The sequence below is a fragment of the Theropithecus gelada genome, chromosome 18 (genome assembly GCF_003255815.1).
Source record: "Theropithecus gelada isolate Dixy chromosome 18, Tgel_1.0, whole genome shotgun sequence".
NCBI classification, from domain to species: domain Eukaryota; kingdom Metazoa; phylum Chordata; class Mammalia; order Primates; family Cercopithecidae; genus Theropithecus; species Theropithecus gelada.
The window spans coordinates 72386261-72406532 of NC_037686.1; the positions used below are offsets into that span (position 1 = coordinate 72386261).

The 20272-nt window shown below is 48.6% G+C and overlaps 1 protein-coding gene across 2 annotated transcripts; it reads left to right on the forward strand.

Annotated features, from left to right (window-relative positions):
• The first annotated feature begins 7916 nt into the window (after window positions 1–7916).
• On the forward strand, window positions 7917–19599 carry RBFA (ribosome binding factor A). 2 transcript variants are annotated; one of them, XM_025365113.1, is made up of 7 exons: window positions 7917–8206; window positions 10195–10237; window positions 10843–11019; window positions 11977–12089; window positions 15346–15430; window positions 17410–17483; window positions 18978–19599. In XM_025365113.1, exons 1-7 carry the CDS (start codon window positions 8049–8051, stop codon window positions 19351–19353), a joined length of 1026 nt encoding a protein of 341 aa, XP_025220898.1. In that variant the 5' UTR covers window positions 7917–8048; the 3' UTR covers window positions 19354–19599. The 2 variants fall into 2 exon arrangements, with proteins under 2 accessions (XP_025220898.1, XP_025220899.1); XM_025365114.1 differs by lacking the exon at window positions 15346–15430.
• Window positions 19600–20272: the final 673 nt, after the last annotated feature.

Here is a 20272-nt window from a genome sequence, read left to right on the forward strand (position 1 = left end):
CTAGGATACTACAGAGGAAGCCATAGACGGAATCGCCCCTATCATGTAAGATTGTCTAAAAAGGGGACTCACTGTTCCCTGCACGAGCCCTATAGTCCCTGTAAAGAAACCAAGTGGGAGAGGACGGAGGTTTGTACAGGACCTGAGGGCAATCAGTAATATCGTAATACCCAGACACCCAGTAGTCCCAACCCACATGTCCTATCAGCTATACCCACTACCAGCCAGTATTTCTCAGCTGCAGATCTCTGCCGTGCCTTCTTTAGTATTCCTGTAGATCCAGACAGCCGGTATTTGTTTAGCTTTACTTGGAAAGAAGGGCAATATATGTGGACTGTAATGCCTCAGGGGCATACAGAAAGTCCCACTTACTTTTCCCAAATATTAAAAGCTGATTTAGAGCCAGGCATGGTGTCTTATGCCTGTAATCCCAGCACTTTGGGAGGCTGAGGCAGGCGGATCACCTGAGGTTGGGAGTTCAAGACCAGCCTGACTAACATGGAGAAACCCCATCTCCACTAAAAATACAAAATTAGCTGGGTGTGGTGGCACATGCCTGTAATCCCAGCTACTAGGGAGGCTGAGGCAGGAGATTCACTTGAACCTGAGAGGTGGAGGTTGCTGTGAGCCGAGATTGTGCCATTGCACTCCAGCCTGGGCAACAAGAGCAAAACTCCGTCTCAAAAAAAAAAAAAAGAGGCTGATTTAGAGGATTTAATTTTTCCCCAGGGCTCAACACTCATTCAGTATGTAGATGACCTTCTCCTTTGTTCAGACACACCATCTTCCTCCCATGAAGATAGTCTATATTTACTCAAACAGCCACCAAGGGACACAAAGTATCCAAAGACAAACTTCAGCTATGCTTGCTGCAAGTTAAGTATTTGGGGGCATATTATCTCAGTCAAAGGACTGAGGATTAACCCTGACAGAGTGAGAGGAATTTTAGCTTTCCCAATGCCTGTCACTAATAAACAATTTAGAGGATTTTGGGTCCTGGCTGGCTATTGTAGAAACTGGATTCCAAATTCTTTATGACTCAAACTCTGTAGGCATACCTAAAAAATAAACAACTCGATCCTGTCTTGTGGAGTCCTGAGGGACAATCAGCTGTACAACAAATAAAGGAAATTCTAACTAATGCCCCAGCCTTAGGGGACCCAAACTACAAACTGCCTTTCTCCCTTTTCATACACGAAACTGGAGGTACTGCCTCCAGGGTACTGATCCAGAAGCATGGTGATCATCAGAGACCTCTAGGCTATTACAGCCAACACCTGGACCCGGTGGCGCGAGGGTTGCCTCCTTGTGTGAGAGTAATAGCAACCATGGCCCTTCCGTACAAGTCTGTTGGAGAAATAATTATGGGTTCGCCCCTTACCATTTCTGTGCCACATTCTCTTGAGACCCTTGTAAACTCTCATCATACTCAACGTGTGTCTGTCAACCGGTTAGCTTCTTATCAAATTTTGCTTGTACCATCTTCCAATATTACTACTTCCCAGTATAATAATCTTAATCCGGCCACTCTCTTGCCAGGCCCTTCCCACAAGACCCCTCGTGACTGTGTTCTGATGACTGACTGACTTCTCACCTCCAGGACAGACCTGCAAGAGATGCCACTGGATAATGCTAAACTAGAATGGTATACAGATGGCTCTTATTGAAGAGGAGAGGATGGAAATTTTGGAGCAGGATATGCTATGGTTTCCTTACTAGAGGTAATTAAAGCTGGTCCTCTTCCCCAAGTCAGATCATCTCAAGTGGCCGAGTTGATTGCCCTAACCCAAGCTTGTCAACTGGCAAAATATAAGGCTGCAAACATTTACACTGACAGCTGCTATGCTTTTGGGGTTTGCATGACTTTGGATGCTATGGAAAGACAGAGGATATTTAGCCTCCTCAGGCCAACCCATAAAAAATGTACTGTAAGTATCAGAGCTGTTAGAAGCTATTCTAAAACCCAAATGTTTGACAGTTATAAAAATCCCAGTCACTCAAAATTAGACACCACAGAAAGGGTAACAATCGGCTGATGCCACAGCTAAAAGAGCAGCCCCCAAGCCACCAGCCCCGATCCAGGAAATGGCCATAAAACCCGAAACACTTAGAAACATGGTGAATGAAACCCAGAGCATAGCTCCTACAAAGAGAAATCTGCTTGGAAACGGTCAGGGAGATACTTTTCTCCCGAAACTGAAATATGGTATGGACCTAATAACCCATTATTCCAGTGGGATGCCAGGTGCCCCTTATGGAATATGTCCATAATCTAACCCATTGTAATCCAGATAAAATGATATCCCGCTATAAACGGTATTACTGGAAACCGTCCTTCACCGTGGTATAAACAGTACTACTGGAAACCGTCCTTCACTGTGGTATAAACAGCATTACTGGAAACCGCCCTTCACCGTGGTATAAACGGTACTACCGGAAGCCGCCCTTCACTGTGGTATAAACGGCATTACTGGAAACCGCCCTTCACCGTGGTATAAACGGTATTACCGGAAGCCGCCCTTCACTGTGGTATAAACGGCATTACTGGAAACCGCCCTTCACCGTGGTATAAACGGTACTACTGGAAGCCGCCCTTCACCGTGGTATAAACGGCATTACTGGAAGCCGCCCTTCACTGTGGTATAAACGGTATTACTGGAAACCGCCCTTCACTGTGGTATAAACGGCATTACTGGAAACTGCCCTTCACCGTGGTATAAACAGCATTACTGGAAGCCGCCCTTCACCGTGGTATAAACGGTATTACTGGAAGCCGCCCTTTACCGTGGTATAAACGGTATTACTGGAAGCCGCCCTTCACCGTGGTATAAACGGTATTACTGGAAGCCGCCCTTCACCGTGGTATAAACGGTATTACTGGAAGCCGCCCTTCACTGTGGTATAAACGGTATTACTGGAAGCCGCCCTTCACTGTGGTATAAACGGTATTACTGGAAGCCGTCCTTCACTGGGACACAAAAGTTTTACTCCTGATGTGTTATTTGTCCCAAATATAAAGGAAAGCCGCCCAGGGTCATTTTCCCCTTCCAGCTGGACCTTTTGAGGTATGGCAGCTTGATTTTATTTGGCTGCTATCACCTCAAGATTACAAGTATGTTTTAGTAATGCTCTGTGTGTTTTCCCATTGGGTTAAAAAGCTTTCTCTGCAGGCAAGCAACAGCGGTAGCAGTTGGAAAATCCTACGAGAAAAAACTATCCCACTGTGGCAAGTCCCTTGTGAACTTCACAGCAACAGGGGAACTTACTTTACTGGCCAGGTTATTCAAAATATTTGTAAAATTTGGCCCATATTTTAACATTTCCATTGTGCCTACCATCCGCAATCCTCAGGCCTAGTGGAGAGGCACAACTGGCTAAATTCGCCTCCAGCATTTCACCTCCCCTGGACCAAAGCACTCCCCCTAGTGCTGCTTAAACTCCAATCCACCCCTTTTGGAAAACGCCTGTGTCCTTAAGAAATAATAATGGAGGCCCATGTGTATGGGAACAAACGTAACCCAACTTTTCTCAAGGGAGATTATATTGCAATATTGTGAGGGACTTATCGCCTTAAAGAAAAGCCAAGATTTGGTAAAGAATTCCTTTCATAGTGTGCTCCATGAAGATAGGGTGCCTGGTCACAGTCTGCAACCCAGAGATTTTGTCTATTGGAAAAGCCATCTAATAAAGAATTCCCTTCAACCCCAGTGGAAGAGCCCATACCAGGTACTATTGACTAATCTACGTCCCATAAAATTAGAGGGTGTAGACTCATGGATTCACATCTGTCATCTTAAGGCCCAACCTCCTGAGTGGACTGTAACTCCCACCAAAGACCTTTGCCTCCATTTCACTAAACATTGACCTTCAACCCAGGATGAGAAGCAGACAGCAGCTGTTGTGGACTGCTTAAACCCAAGACACAGGACCAGGCCTGTACACAAAGAAATGCCTATGTTTACTGTACAATAACCATTACAATTATTGTCGTAGATATACTGTCATCTGCTGTCTAATAAAGAACAGGAGACTTGCCTTGTCTGATTTAACACCCTTTAGTAACTAGGATGAATTTCGAAACCCTGCTATTAATCATGTATCCCTTCACCTTCTTGCCACTGCCACCCATGAAACAAACCTATTTCTACAACGGGCTCAGGATTATGCAGACAGATTACATAACACCTGCTGGATATGTGGACTCACGCCTCTTTCCGGTGGCTCCAGCCTCCCATAGTGGGTATCCTCCTTCCAAGGTCAGGACTGGATAGAATACCAAAAATTTATTACATCACAAACACAGTCTGGTATTCCTTGTGCTGGCATAAGAAAAGACAATATATATAGTCGGCCCATTAAAAAAACTCTTGGCCAGGCGCAGTGTCTCACGCCTGTAATCCCAGCACTTTAGGAGGCCGAGGCAGGTGGATCATTTGAGATCAGGAGTTTCAGACCAGGCCTGGCAAACGTGGTGAAACCCCGACTCTACTAAAAATACAAAAATTAGCCAGGTGTGGTGGCGCATGCCTGTAATCCCAGCTACTTGGCAGGCTGAGGCAGAAGAATTGCTTGAACCCGGGAGTTGGAGGTTGCAGTGAGCCAAGATCACGCCACTGCACTCCAGCCTAGGTGATGGAGTGAGACTCCATGTCAAAATAAATGAATAAATAAAAACACTCTTAAGAACAAGGGACATGGGAAAAGTTTTTCAATGGAAAGAACCAGCTCATTAGCTCTTACTTTAGCATTTCCCCAACTAAAAGTGGTGACCATGCCCCAAACAATGGCCTTTTCAAAATGGAATAATGCAAACTTGGGATGGATTTATCTGGTTCACGCCTTCGTTTGGCCAACCCAGCCAAAATGCTCCTTTGTGCTGGGAGCAAAGAAATCCCACCCAAGACCTGTGGCCAAACAGTAGGAAGAGATATGTGGTGGACAGCAGGAGAAATGTTGTGACTACATTACCATATTACGAGACACTGCCTAGCATACCACCGACTGGGTGCAGCAACCAAGTATTTACTGGCTAGCTCCAAATGGGACATATTGGCTATTTGGCACTAATTTATGGCTGTGGTCACTTCCAGGGTGGTTGAGACGATGCTCCCTAGGTTATGCTTGGGCACAAGGATGAGTAATGCAGACCCTGCCAAAAACAGCAAACCTTTTTCATTTACAATCTCATTGGACACATTCAGTATTCCAACGGTATGATCATTTAACTTCAATCTTTGTACCACAGATCGCTATTGAAGACGTTATATGGGATACAGAAGCCTTAACAAATTGCACCCAAAAGGCCCTAAACGATGGGGTCATGCTTATGAGGAAAGCTGTGCTGCAAAATCATATGACTTTAGATATGTTAACAGCAGCACAAGGGGGCACATGCACCATCATAACAACGGAATGTTGTGTGTATATTCCAGATATCGAAGAACATAACCCGGCTTATGACTGATGTGAAAACCCAGATAATCAACCTGTCAAATCCAAAACCCTCACTGATTGGTTGAGCAGTTAGTTTGGATTCTGGGGAACTTGGTACTTATAAGAAAAATTTCTGATCTGTCCTGTTTTTGCTTATAATGTTGTTACGGTATATGTTTGCAAATAAGCCCACGTGTAGCTGAAAGGGCTAGGATAATGATTGCCCAGAGAATTGCTGTAGTTGAGGAGGTAGTAATATAGCCTGACCCAGCTTCCAGTTTTGCCCTCCTTTTGTTGCTATAGGTCTGGCCTAGGTCCCTATACATTTTTCTTGTTTTCCTCTTTCTTTTTTCCTTTTCTCTCTGTTTTTTATCTTTGTGGGACGTGACCTCCTAGGAATGAGCATTCCTAGTGATGTAGGACCGGAACTTCTAGGAATAAACCATCCTAGCAACGACAAACCAGCAGGTGGGAAAAAAGAAGGAAGCAGCAACCTGAGGCCAGGAACCCAATTCGTTTTTAAAATGCTTTTCTCAAAAGATTTTAAAGAAAAAAAGGGGGGAAATGTGAAAGGAAATTAAATTTTGGGACCCCAAACTCATGTAGCCAAAGGGAAAAGTCAAGCTGGGAACTGGGTCATGCAAACCGACCTCCCTCCCCCTTTTGGTTCCTAAATCAGATGGCTACAAGATGAAAGGCTACAGGCCTCCCCCATATTTTGCCCACAAGGAGATTCCTGGTGAGCTGTTCAAATTTCACCATGGTGGCCGGGCGCTGTGGCTCACGCCTGTAATCCCAGCACTTTGGCAGGCCGAGGCGGGTGGATCACTTGAGGTCAGGAGTTAGAGACCAGCTTGGCCAACATGGGGAAACCCCGTCTCTACTAAAAACACAAATATTAGCAGGGTGTGGTGGCACTCACCTGGAATCCCAGCTACTCAGGAGGCTGAGGCAGGAGAACTGTTTGAACCCGGAAGGTGGAGGTTGCAGTGAGCGGACATTACGCCCTCCAGCCTGGGCGACAGAGGGAGACTCCATTTCAAAAAAATAAAAACAAAAATAAAACGTAACCATGGCAATGCAAATTGATAGCTTATTTTTACAGGTGCAGTCACCCTAGCCCATCTGATTGTTCCCCTACCCCACTTTGTCTGCGTTATCTTACGTAAAATGCAGATTCCCCACATTTCTCCTCTGCCCCCTTTTGTTTGTGAAAAATCTATGCTTGTCAATACTCCGCCCTTTCCCCTTTAAATCTGAAGCCCTCAAAATCTTATCTTTGGAGAAAGGCATAGACTTGTCTCCTGGGTGCGTCCTTAACTTTGGCAAATAAATCTCCTAAAATGATTAGAGACTTGTCTTGTCGTTTTCTTCCATTGACAATATATACACACATACATACAATAGATAGACACATACACGTACATACATACACACATACGCACACATACACATGCACACCTCCACACGCGCCCACACATACACGCAGACGTGTCTCACACCACAGCAGCCGCCTCGGGACGTCACGGCCCACACATCCCCAACGCTGCGGGCGCGCTCACTTCTCTGTCCACACCCGGGGGGAGCAGCTTCCCCGCCAGGCCCCGCTGACTCCGGGGAAGCGGGCGGGGCGAAACCACGTCTGGGGCGGACGCCCAATCTGGGGTTTTTCTCTGGGTGCCCGGGGAGGAGGCGGCGCAGGAGCAAAGACCTGGAGGGCCCAGTGGCGGAAACAGGGACGCCTCGCAGCCTCCCGCCGACAGCGGCCCTGCCCAGGTCTCCAGGCTTCGATGCCTTCGTTGCTTTGTGCAGCGAACCCGACTACGTCAGTTCCCAACATTTAAACAAAACGCGTTCCCTAGCTCCGCAGTGCCAGGCAACCGAGCGGTTCCCGCGCTTCCCCGCGGCGCACACCCTCCGCGCAGCCCGTGTGGCCTCCCCACGCCCAGCTCCCGCCGGCCCCGCCTCGCGCCCCGCCCCCTTTGCCGCCCGCCCCCTGTCTCCAGTCTAGCACTTGTCGCCCCGCCCCACGCCGTCCCCCGCCCGCACACTGCCCACCTGGGGTTGTCTTCACGCCCCCCCCGACACGCCGCCCGCCTCGCTCCGGTAGTCGCCCACCTCACGCTGTCCTCGCTTCAGTCTTCGCCCCGCCCATTCACCGCCCGCCTCGCGTCCGTCTTCGCCCCGCCCACCTGCCGCCCGCCTCCGGCTTCGCCCCGCCCGCCTCCGGCCTTCGCCCCGCCCGCCTTCGGCCTTCGCCCCTCCGCCGTCGTAGCCCCGCCCACCTGCCGCCCGCCTCCGGCCTTCGCCCCGCCCGCCTCCGGCCTTCGCCCCGCCCGCCTTCGGCCTTCGCCCCTCCGCCGTCGTAGCCCCGCCCGCCATGTACCGAGTCTTCGCCCCGCCCCGGGCTGTGGCCCCGCCCACACGCCGTCTACTTTGCGTCTGTCCTCGCCCTGCCCTGCACCATCGCCCCGCCCACACCCCGCCTGCCCGGCGTATGTCGTCCTCGCGCTCCGCGCCGTCGCCCCGCCCACACGCCGCCGGCCTCGCGTCTGTCGTCGCTCCGCGCCTGCGCCCGTTGTCTCTCTGGTTGCGCCGGGTCTTCGCGCCGCGCCATGTGGGCTGTGGCGGGCGGGCTGTGGGGCTCCCGCGCGGGTCTCCGGGGCCTGCTCCGTAGTCCCTATGCTGCGCTCCTTCCGGGCTGCGCGCGGGGAGTGCACGGCTCTGCTGTCCTCTGCAAGAACTGGCTCAAGAAATTTGCCTCGAAAACCAAGTAATGCGGCGGGGTTTGGTGTCCTCCGGCGGGTGTTCACTGGGGGGCGGTGTCCCCGGGTTGTGGTGTCCGCCCACCCGCGTTCTTGCGCCCACGCGGCTTGGGTCGCCAGTTCCTGACTCCTGGGGTCTGCAGCAGTTCAGCTCTCACTGTCAGCATTCGCAGTTTTTCTGTTCGTGGACGTGTGTCGGGTTAAAAAAACAAAGTGACAATGTGTGTTTATTTTGATTCTTGTCACCGGACGTATTTTTCGGGAGATTAGTTTCAGGAAATGAGGAAAAATGAAAAAATATAAGAATTTCGTTGCTAATGTTGACTTTCTGTGTGGAGTTAATTTGAAGACTAAAGCTTGTCATGATAATTAGTATTTTTAAATGGTGAAAGATGAGTACAATAAAATATAATGACTTTTCACCCTGCTTTTAGTTATAAGTATGGTAGATGGGTGTATGTTTTCTACTTTAATACACTACTTTTAAGACAGTTTTAGACCCTGCAGAAAAATTGCAAAAATAGTACCGAGATCATGTGTCCTGGCACCCAGCTCCCCCTGTATTAACGTCGGACTTTAGCTTCTCCAGTTAAAGAGCCGATATTGATTGATTGTTGCTAACTGAAGCCCGTACTTTATTCGCTTTTCCTTGGTTCTGCCTGCCGTCCCATCCTGTCCCAGGTCCCCACCCAAGGTCCACGTTACATTGAATTGTCTTGTTTCCTTAGGCTGGAGTAGTGTGCCAGACTGTCCCTGTTTTTGATGGCTGTGCCAGTTTGGAGGGGTACTGGTCAGGTGCTTTGCAGGATGCCCCTCTGTTGGAATGTGCCTGTTTTTTTAATGCTTAGATGTGGATTATGGATTTTGGGGAGGGAGACTAGAGGTAAAGGCCATTCTCATCACACCGTATCCAGGGTCCACGTTGGCCGTGATCCCCTGCGTGAGGTGCTTGCCAGGTTTCTCTACCGTAAAGTTACTCTTTTTGCCCCCTTACTGTACTCTAGGAGAAAGTCGCTGTGTGCAGCCCATGCCTAAGGAGTGGGGAATTTTGTCCTAAGTGATTTGCATTCTGCAGAGAGGATGTGTCTCTTCACCCCATTTATTAATTCATTCATATCACCAAGAACTCGTGGGTTATAATCCTGTGTTACTTAGTTTTGTTCAAATGTTTCCAGCTCTGGCCCTTAGCAGCTCTCTAAGCTCCTATGTGCTGTTACCATACCCTGGTCATTATGGCATTTTGCTGGGTTTTTGTGTGTGTTAAACACTTTCCTGCTTTCTGGCACTACAAGATGCTCCAGGCTCATCTTGTGTGTTTCCTACCGCAGCCCTAAAATCAGCCATTTCTCCAAGGAGCCCTCGTTCCTTTTATTGGAGAGAGAGATTAGAAACCATGGGTGCTGGGTGTGTTCATTGCTTCTGGGGTGTCTGTCTTTAGGCCATCTCATCTGATGAAAGGATATATGTGTGCCTGTTCACCCTCGTGTAAATATGCACCTCTAAACATTTCTATGTATAACCATCTGTCTCCAACTCCAGAACGTACTGTGTGGATCATTCTAGCCTCCCCTCCTTGCTTATCTGTAAGTCCCACTCCAGTAGTGAGGGTGGCTGCCACCTTTCATTTGCTTAACTGTTCAGTCTCAGTCTATGCCTGTGACAGCATCCGAATCCTTTACCTGAACTTCCATGGGAAACATCTTTATCAATTAGAGTAGAGTGTTTCTGTGCAGCTTGGTAGGTGTCTTTCTCTCAAACCTTGGGACTAGAAGTAGAATTTAGGTGAAAATATGAGGTTGAATTAAAACCATCTTCCGCCTCTTCCCCACAACCCATGTTGTTACCAATTAAATACTGAAACTTTTTAAGATGGCCAGTAACATAACGTCTAAGTTTAGCCCCTTACAAACAGTTATGGTATCATAACCTCTTAAATTAGCTTATGTAACTTTTTGACTTTGCCATCACTAACATAATGCTTATTTTCTCCCCAAAGAAAAAAGTTTTGGTATGAAGGTCCTTCCTTGGGCTCTCACTTGGTGAGTATAAGCCATGAGCCACTGTATAATCTTGATGGGAATGAGGGTTTAGAAGTTGGCAAAACTCTTACCTGGAGGTCTTCCCGTCTCTGTATTGAGGGGACAGTGTCTGTGTGGATGCGACTGGATGCCATTGGCAACATGGAGTTTTTACCTTTTCAAAAAAGAAATGTACCGATTAATGTTCTCTGGAAAGTCATATCTTTTATCAAATTATAATATGGTAATATCCATTTAGTTTTTAATGTGTGTGTACCATAAAAGTTTATGCAATATATGGCTCCCATTCTGAAAAATAAATATATCACTTATACTAAAAATTACTGAATTATTCCCTTTAGCAGGGTGAACTTTATGGTATGTGAATTATATCTCAACAAAAACTTTTTGAGAAAATATTTACTTGCAGTACTTTTAATCTTGGAGGGTTACCAGGTAAAAATCTAAAAGGATCCCGGTTTATCCAACTTTATCTTAATGAAAGCTGAGGCAGCTAAGAGTGATAGCTGGTCATCCAGCTGAGAGGTTGCCCATCCAGCCCTCGTGAGTTGGTGAGTTTGGAGTTGTAACGCTGACCTTGGGGTGTGTTCTTCTTCTTGGTGGAGACTTACAAACCATCCAAGTTGGAACTCCTCATGAAGACCACCTCAAAGAAAACCAGGAAGGAAGACCATGTGCGTGTGAGGGCCCTGAACGGTCTCCTGTATAAGGCACTGACAGACCTGCTGTGCACCCCGGAAGTGAGTCAGGAGCTGTATGACCTTAACGTGGAGCTTTCCAAGGTAGGCTACATGGCCAAAGAGAAGAAATGGGTTGAGATAGCAGGCCTGGCACTCACTTTACCTGGCCCAGTCTTGCCTGACAATTAAAAAAAGACGCTTTAGGCAGGTCGCGGTGGCTCACGCCTGTAATCCCAGCACTTTGGTAGGCCGAGACGGGTGGATCATGAGGTCAGGAGATTAAGACCATCCTGGCTAATACAGTAAAACCCCGTCTCTACTAAGAATACAAAAAATTAGCCGGGCGTGGTGGCGGCGCCTGTAGTCCCAGTTACTCGGGAGGCTGAGGCTTGAACCCGGGAGGCGGAGGTTGCTGTGAGCCGAGACCACGCCACTGCACTCCAGCCTGGGCGACAGAGCGAGACTCCGTCTCAAAAAAAAAAAAAAAAAGCCACTTTAGCACTTACAAAGTCTTAGTTCTGGGTTGCAGAGGTGATACTCAGTCTGGTCATTGGAGCCCTGAAGACAGATGGTGGGTGTCTGCTGTGCAGAGGCAGATGTCTCACTGGAAGGCGGGAGTCCTGTGACCAAACAGCACCTGGCATGTTGTCAGATAGTAGAAGGTCTAAGCCTGCCTTGGGAAGAGGATGCGTCTGCCTGTACCTCAGTACAGAGGTACAGGAGATGACTTCCTCTGGCCCACTCTGAGTTGTGAGGAGAAAAGGCAGCATCAAGCATTTTTGATTAGCGTCCCAGGGCAAGTGGCTGTGAGGCAAGCGTGGGGTCAGGATTCCGGTTTGGTTTGCAGGACCTGGTGAAGAGGGGAGGGAGGTTTTGGGTTCTGGGGCCCTACTTCACATGGGGGCGTGGGCGGCAGCAGGTGGTGGCCTCCAGCAACGCGCCAGAGCCCTGACTTGGGTGGGAGGGGCGTCTGCAGCTGTGGTTTTCATGTCCTGGATGTTGTTTGTCTTGAAAACCCATGAAAACTAAAGAGTGACCTGTGGGGGGTGGGGGTCTCAGGTTTCCCTGACTCCAGACTTCTCAGCCTGCCGAGTGTACTGGAAGACAACGCTCTCTGCTGAGCAGAACGCACACATGGAGGCTGTCCTGCAGAGAAGTGCCGGGTCCATGAGGTGACGACCTTTGCTTTCTGAATGTACTTGCTTTCTGCTCACACCCTCAGTGTCTCAGCTGTTTCTCTTGTTGGTGGACTTTAACTTTTCATTGAGTATTTTTTCTTTTAAAGAAAATTTTGGAAGCATTTTCTTGAAGTTCATAGTATAATTTCCTTTCTCATATAAGCCGTAATGTAGGTTAGCGTTTCTCAAAGTGTGCCAGGATCCCTAGGGATCTGGAGATCCTGTCAGGGAGTTCATTAGGGTGAGACGTTGTTTCAGCTCTCCTGCTGTGTTGACATTTGCCCTGTGGATGCAGGAACCGTGAGGGAAGACTGCTGGTGCCATGCTGCCAGCCAGGGCCGTGGGGCGCCACGCCACAAGCCTGGAGTAAAAAACGATGTCACTTTTACTTAAGAATATCCCAGATGAGACTCGACATGGCGCCTCTCACCTGTAATCCCCGCAGCTCGGGATGCCGAGGCGGGAGGATCCCTTGAGGCCAGGAGTTCAGGACCAGTTTGGGCAAGATGGCGAGACCCCGTTCCTACAAAACATTAAAAAGTTAACCAGGCACAGTGGCAGCACACACATGTGGTCCCACCTACTCGGGAGGCTGAGGTGGGAAGTATCCCCTGGATTCCTGTCACCCCAGGAATTTGTGGTGGCAGGAGGATCGCTGGAGCCCAGGAGGTGGAGGCTGCAGTGAGCCGTGAGAAGGTACCTGCTTTCCAGCCTGGACAGTGGAGCAAGACCCTGTTTCTCCAAGAAAAATTAAAATCCGAGACAGTTTGTAAAACATTATTAATTGTATTAAATCTTGACCCTTGAGCATGTCTTTTTAATATTTTTTGTAATAGGAAGTACGTGTAAGTGACTTGCTGTCTGGAGAGTGCTGAACAGAAAAGCGTAGTGAGCAGACCGTTCAGTTTGGGTGTCTGTCAGACATTCCTTCAGAAGTGAGTGAGTGAACCTACCACTCCAGAGCCAACAACGGACCATATCTGTTGCCAGTGATAAAATTTAAACTTTCAAGTGAAAATCAGAATTTTAGGGAACTTGTATTCACCACTGTGAGCCTAACAACGTCTAGGTACTTGAGACTCCTCTGATGAGATTGGCAGCCACTGACCCTAACAAACGTGCTGTTGTGTGATAAACCGCGTCAATGCTTTTAAAATCTGCATAACTAGGTGAATTGTTGTTTTCCAAATGGCCAGTGCATGAGGTTACAAAACCGCACGCGGAGAGGTAGATTCACAGTGTGAGCCCGATGGTGAGTTTTAATGTAGCAGAGTGCGACAGGTTCGTTGGTGTGGTTTCAGATTCCTCATTGCAGCTGTTTATGCGTTTATTTATTTGAGATGGAGTCTTGCTGTGTTGCCCAGGCTGGAGGGCAGTGGAGTGGTGGTGGCTCACTGCAACCTCTGCCTCCTGGGTTCAAGTGATTCTCATGCCTCAGCCTCCTGAGTAGCTGGGATTACAGACGCCCGCCACCATGCCCAGCTAATCTTTGTGTTTTTAGTAGAGATGAGGTTTCACTATGTTGGCCAGGCTGGAACAATTGACCTTTAATAAAGTACTTTTGTTGAATTTTTGTGACAAAGATTCATACTTTTCTCAGAGCTGGTAAATTCTCTCTTCCCAACACATATCTGGGAGGCTTGATTTTTTTTTTTTTTTTTTTTGCTTTTTTTGAGACAGGATCTCATTCTCTCTCCAGGCTGGAGTGCAGGGGCACAGTCTTGGCTCACTGCAGCCTCAACCTCCCAGGCTCAAGTGATCTTCCTGCCTCAGCCTCCCATACAGCGGGAGCACAGGTGCGTGCCACCATGCTTGGCTCATTTTGTATTTTTTTTAGAGATGGGCTCTCCCTATGTTGCCTAGGCTGGTCTCCAACTCCTGGGCTTAAGCGATCCTCTGGCCTGAGCTTCCCAAAGTGCTGAGATTACAGGCATGAGCTACTGTGCTGGCTCTTCTTATATTTCAGTGAGAGGAGGGACAGAGTGCAGAAGCAGCAATGAGATCCCAGCTGCCTTCCGTGAAGCTGGCCTTGGAGAATGTGCAAATATGTAAACAATGCCATGCTTCTCATTGATTTTGTGGGGGGAATATATACTTTTTGTTTTTGTTAAAAATGTCTATGTAAGCATTTAGTGGGTTTTTAAGCGACTTTAAAAGGACATAGCTTTTAGATTTCTCAGTTTTAGTTTCTAGTATAGTAAATATTGGTAGATAGAACCCTAGTAAAGTAAATATTGGTAGATAGAACCCACATAAGCAAACGCTCTTTGGGATCTTCAATAATTTTTAAGACTGTAAAGGATCCTGGGACCAACAATTTTGGGAATTGCTGAGCTGGGTGATGATAAAGAAATTATTCAGTTTCCTCCTCAGTTTAAAAAGTGCAGAAATCCAGCTCACTGACCAGCTCTCTCAGAACTGGAATTCCTCCTTTCTGCCTCCCTTCTCATCATGCCCCATGTTTAGGGTGGGGACAGACGTAGACAAGGTGGCCACGTGTGGGCTTCGTTCCAGGCGCCCTGCCTGGCTTCCCTGCATCGTTACCATGCATGATGATGCCCAGGGCTCTGTGAAACTGCATATCAGAGAACGTTCATTTCATTTCTTACTGTTTAACAAAACCAAGAAAATGGAGATTATTGACAAGTGTTGAGACAGCATTGTTTTCCGATTTTTAGGTATCAGAAAATTCAGTTGAGCTGAATGAAGGTCGCTCTTCCCAACTCCTGTGGGTCACCCAAGATTTAGGGTCAAGGTTTTCCATAGCTGTGTACCAAAGATCTGTGGTCACGGCTTTCACTGGTTATATGTGCCGTGCCTACATTGGCCTTAGATCTGTATTATGTAATGTGCGTGATGCAAATATCACTTCTGTGTCTAGTATCTGGGAACCTGAGGGTCGTGTCGTGCCAGGGCATGTCCACTGAGCGCGGGAGGACAGGCTGTTAGTGCACAGACGCTGGAGCCCACGGCCATGGTGATGAGTTCAGATCGGGTGATTTATACGAATCTCACAAGTTGCATTGAGAAAAGTGAAGGAAATTGCAGTTAGGATGCATTTTGCATCCCTTTTGTGATGTGGTAGTTGTCTAAAGATGACTCTTCTGGGCTGATGTTTTCATTTTTGAGTAATACAATAAATCTCACTCCTGCCTCTTAGTGACATCTTGAATCTTGTGTTCAGCACTGTCACACCTCTCCGCTGAGCATCACGGCACAGCTGTGAGGCTCTGTGCATTCTCTCTCCCAGGCACCTCTTGATGTCCCAGCAGACCGTGAGGAATGTGCCACCTATAGTGTTTGTTAAAGACAAGAAAAGTGCAGCTCTCGCTGAGGTAAGGTTTCAAAAAAACTTTTTAAACTTTTAAAATTTTTATTTTTTTTATTGGAGACAGGGTCTTGCTGTATTGTCCAGGCTAGTCTTGAACTCCTGGCCTGAAGTGATCCTTCTGCCTCGGCCTCCCAAAGTGGTGGGAATTATAGGTGTGAGCCACCGGGCCCAGGTAATAATTAACTTTTTATAACATAAATGCTTATATGAATAAAATTTTAAATTTAAATTTTAAATCCTGAAAAGATAATGCACAGGTAAAGAAGAGAAGAGGCGGGGTGCAGTGGCTCAAGCCTGTAATCTCAGCACTTTGGGAGGCCGAGGCAGGTGTATCACAAGGTCAGGAGTTTGAGACTAACCTGGCCAATACGGCAAAACCCCATCTCTACTAAAAATACAAAAAAATTAGCCAGTCATAGTGGCGCGTGCCTGTAGTCTCAGCCGCGCGGGAGGCCGAGGCAGAAGAATCGATTGAACTGGGGAGGCGGAGGTTGCAGTGAGCCGAGATTGCACCACTGCACTCCAGCCTGGGCGACAGAGTGAGAGACTCCGTGTCAAAAAAAAAAAAGGGAAGAAACCACTGAGAAGGGAACAAATGAAAAGTCATGAAAGAAGGGTGCAAATGAAGAGGCTTTCCCTTGCTCCTGTGCCCCTGTTCCCAGCCCAGGTCCCCAGAGGTAATTGCTCTTTCTGGTTTTAATTTTTTAATGCTTATCACTGTAGCTCTAACTAGGGTATAAATTCGACACGGCCAGAGTTTCCCTCCCACACCTGTCTGTCCCTCCCACCTCTCGACATGGATCGGTCCACTCTCGTTTCACACCATCAGGGCTTATGAGACTTAGGTCTGTCCTATAACTGTAAGTGCGTTTATCATTTTCCTTGCTTTAGAGATGGGTTAGCTATGAAGATTAGAAACACGTAAATATATAATTCCCTGGGTGGTGGTTATCTGGTAGTTATTAAGGTATGTTATACCTTCAAAAACTCCATCAAAAATCAGCGAATAGCGTTTGCAGTATTATAGGTAACTTATTCAGTATACGACCAGACAGTATTTGGATCCCCAGAAGAAAAAGATGCAGTCTGACATTTTTGGTTTTTGTTAATCAGTGTATAGGTAACACTAAAAACTTTGTACAAGTAATAAGCTTGACAGATATGTGATTTCCCTTGCTAGCAAAAGAAGCGAAGGAGTGAAGTTATAGTCCCTGCTGTAAGGAATCAAGGACAGTGCTGCGAGGGTATCAGCAAGGCATTCCCTGGGGAGGACGTGCCAGTCTCTCTGAGCTCAGCACCCCAGGCTCCTGTCTCTGGGAGGGAGGTCCCATCAGGTGTTGCAGGTTCACTTCCAGAATAGTCACTGGACAGGGGAGGGTGCACGCTGTGCTTGGAGCAGGATGAGGACACCCCGGAGGCCGGGGACAGGCAGGCCAGGGTTCGGGTGGAATACAGTGTCCAGCAGGGCTTGTGGGCCATTGCCATGGTGTGGTTGGCATCCCATGAGCCTGGCTGAGGAGCAGTTTTCTCTTGTAGTTTAGGCTCCTGGCTTTGTGACTGTCCCCATCATCTTTTACCTTGTCTTGCTTGGAGGCTTTTTCCCCCAAGCACACAAATTCTGTGGCAAAACTGAAGCATTTTGCAAAACTACCTTGGAAACCAGATAATGGTTAGTTATTTAATTCAACTAATGCTTAACTGGTTTCTTCATAAATTTGACTAACATTTACAAGTCTAAAATGTAGTTTTTAAAAAGCCTCACTTTGTCATCAGAGAAAATGTGTTACGTAAAAGTAACAGTAAGGTATTTGAAAGCACGGGCTACTGAACAGATCCTAGTATTTGGGAAGAGTCGATAGAAGAAATTGTGCAAAGTCTGATCAAAAGCTCTGCAGTTAACAACACTGGTGTTACGTGGAGCCCAGCTGTAAGTATGGCGGTGGGGATGTGGCTAACTGGTTTACCCTCTGTGTTCCTCTGTAGCTTGACAAGTTACTGGCAGTCGCAGACTTTGGACCCCGGGATGAAAGAGACGACTTTGTACAAAATGATTTCAGGTGATGCATGTGGACATATGTTTTGATTCCCTGGGGTGGATTCCTGGGTGTGGAATTGCCGTTTCCACAGCAGCTGCACAGCTCCACATCCCTAGTAGCCTGCATGGACCCCGTGGCACTTGCCCCCAGGGCTGGCAGCCCATATTCATAGACCTGTGCTGTGGCCTGGCCACGTTTACACAGTGGGGGAGGGGCTACCAGAGGTGTCTGCTATAACTCCTTCAGTGAGGAGAGGGCCTCTTGTCCTCTTCATTCATTCAACATGTTGTTACTGAGTGCCCCCTGTATGCCAAGCCCTGGTCTAGCTTTTAGGATGCAGCTGTCTTTGGAACCTGCCTTTCACTAGGGGAAGCTGACGGGAAGCAGTAAACATCATAGATGGGTCGGTCGTGTGTGAGGAGGGAGGTAGAGGGAGGTGGGGCTTGGGAGAGCAGGTTGGGGGCACAGAAGTTTGGCCTGTGCATGTGCACACACATATACATCTTTTCCAAACTTGTGGTGCCTGACAGAGCCTGCGGGTACTGGGGTGTTTGTGGAGGGCCCCATTGCAAGCATGCAGCTGCTAGACAGGCCTTGCCTGTGGGCCTTAGACAGCAGCGTCAACATCGCCTGGGCACCTGCCAGAGTTAGGTTTAACCAGCCTGCCAGGTGCATCCCTGAGCTGGAAGCAAAGCTCCATGCTGTAGCGGGCCTGGCCTGATTGGGTCAGCAAGGGGCAGTGTGGGGGTGGCAGGTCAGGGAGCTGAGCCCAGGGTTTGGAGACTTTCCAGAGTGGAGCCTTGGATGATACAGGGGCCGTGACATGGCCTTGATTAGGTGCTGTTCACCAAGAATAGACTCTTCATGAAGGCTAATAAGTGGCAGATCTGATAGACCTCACCTGTAATTCTACTAGTTTTAACTGGCCCGAGGCCCTGGCCATGCTTAGAGAAAACAGTTGCAAATGCATTTTTTTTTTTTCTGGAGACAGAGTCTCAGTCTGTTGCCCAGGCTGGAGTACAGTGGCGTGATCTTGGCTCACTGCAACCTCTGCCTCTTGGGTTCAGGCGATTCTGCTGCCTCAGCCTCCCGAATAGCTGGAATTACAGGTGCCTGCTACCACGCCCAGCTAATTTTTGTATTTTTAGTGAAGACGGGGTTTCACCATGTTGGCCAGGCGGGTCTTGAACTCCTGACCTCGTGATCCGCCCACCTCAGCCTCCCAAAGTGCTGGGATTACAGATGTGAGCCACCGTGCCTGGCGCAAATGCATTTATTGCATACAGGATGGTGCATCTAGACTGTGCTGGCCAAATGCTTCTGATGCTGGAGAACGCTGAAACCACAGCCCACCTTCCTTCACTCCTGTCTCCAGTTACCCTCAGACAGACGTTGGGAGGGTTCTCAGGCGAGTAGACGTAGGAAGTGTGATGTGCTGTTGTGTTGTGGCGATGACACTGTGGATTGGGGGCTCCGTTTGTGCTTGGTGTGAAGGCTCCTCTTCTCCCTTCCCAGGGACGCCGATGCCCCGCAATCCTGTGGCACCACAGAGCCGGCCCCCAGTGTATGTGGTATCAATCATGAGGCGCTCAACAAGCAGATTATGGAGTACAAAAGGAGGAAAGATAAAGGGCTCGGGGGCCTGGTGTGGCAGGGGCAGGTGGCTGAGCTGACAACGCAGATGAAAAAGGGAAGGAAGAGGGCCAGGCCCCGCCTGGAGCAGGACAGCTCCCTCAAGAGTTACCTGTCGGGCGAGGAGGTGGAAGATGACCCGGACCTCGTTGGTGCCCCGGAGTACGAATGCTACGCCCTGGACACAGAGGAGTTGGAGGCAGAGAAAGGAGGTGGCACAACGGAGGATGGCCACGGCTGCAATGCCAGCAGGGAGTAGATGGAGAGGCGTCAGCTCTGCCCGTCCCACGTTCGCAGGGAAAAGCATTGGCACATGACGCAGCATGTGGCTTTGTTGAGGCAGTTGATGGAGTTAAAACCATCTGCTCTTCTGTTACGTCGACGTTTTCTAGCTTTTCCCTGTATCTAAACACAGTTTGCTACAGAAGTCACTGTTGTTTTTTTTCCATACACCGTGTGTAATGTAAAAAATAAATGGCCATCTTACCACAGATTCTCACAAAAAGAAAATGGTAAAATAGTGTCTCTGAGATGCTGGCGTGGCCACCTCCACCTGCAGAGCCCTGCCAGGTGCCAGTGAGTGCTTGGCCTGAGGGGTCAGGCCACAGCAGTGGCCGGGGTGAGAACTGAACCTGCAAACCTGGAGAGAGCAGAGGGTCCCCAGGGCCTCCCAACCCCCGGCGCTGCTGAGTAGGCACTTGGACTTTGTCCGTGACTGGCCTCTTTAGCACGGCTTTGTGCAGCGGGTTCCACCTTCTGGTTCAGGCCAAGGTTGGGCAGAAAGTGAGTTGGTGGGTTTACTGGGGCTTCCTGGGTGACCCTGGCTCTGGCCATGGTTCCATTGCACCTCCTGGGTGACCCTGGCTCTGGCCGTGGTTCCATCGCACCTCCTGGGTGGCCCTGGCTCTGGCCGTGGTTCCATCACACCTGAAGTAGTAACACTTTTCCCCTGGTGCCTGTGGCCACCTAGTGTATTTTCTAATCCGTCCCAATGTGCAGCAGACTTGGTCTTTGCCTTCTGAAGAGTGTGACTCGGTTATACTGAATTCTTTGTGTCACCTCTGACACAGGGATTTATCAGAGGAGAAAACAGATTCTATACCTCGTCAGCTACTATTTAGTTCGGCTTCCCTCTTAATGCCCCAGCCCCTGTCAGCTGTCAGGTTCTAAATTCAGAA

Bases quoted from the DNA above. Each gene is read 5' to 3' on its own strand.
- RBFA (XM_025365113.1), top strand. From the start codon at position 8,049: ATGTGGGCTGTGGCGGGCGGGCTGTGGGGCTCCCGCGCGGGTCTCCGG. The intron at 10,238-10,842 runs GTGAGTATAAGC...TTCTTGGTGGAG, and splicing joins CTTCCTTGGGCTCTCACTTG to ACTTACAAACCATCCAAGTT. The intron at 12,090-15,345 runs GTGACGACCTTT...TCTCTCTCCCAG, and splicing joins AGAAGTGCCGGGTCCATGAG to GCACCTCTTGATGTCCCAGC.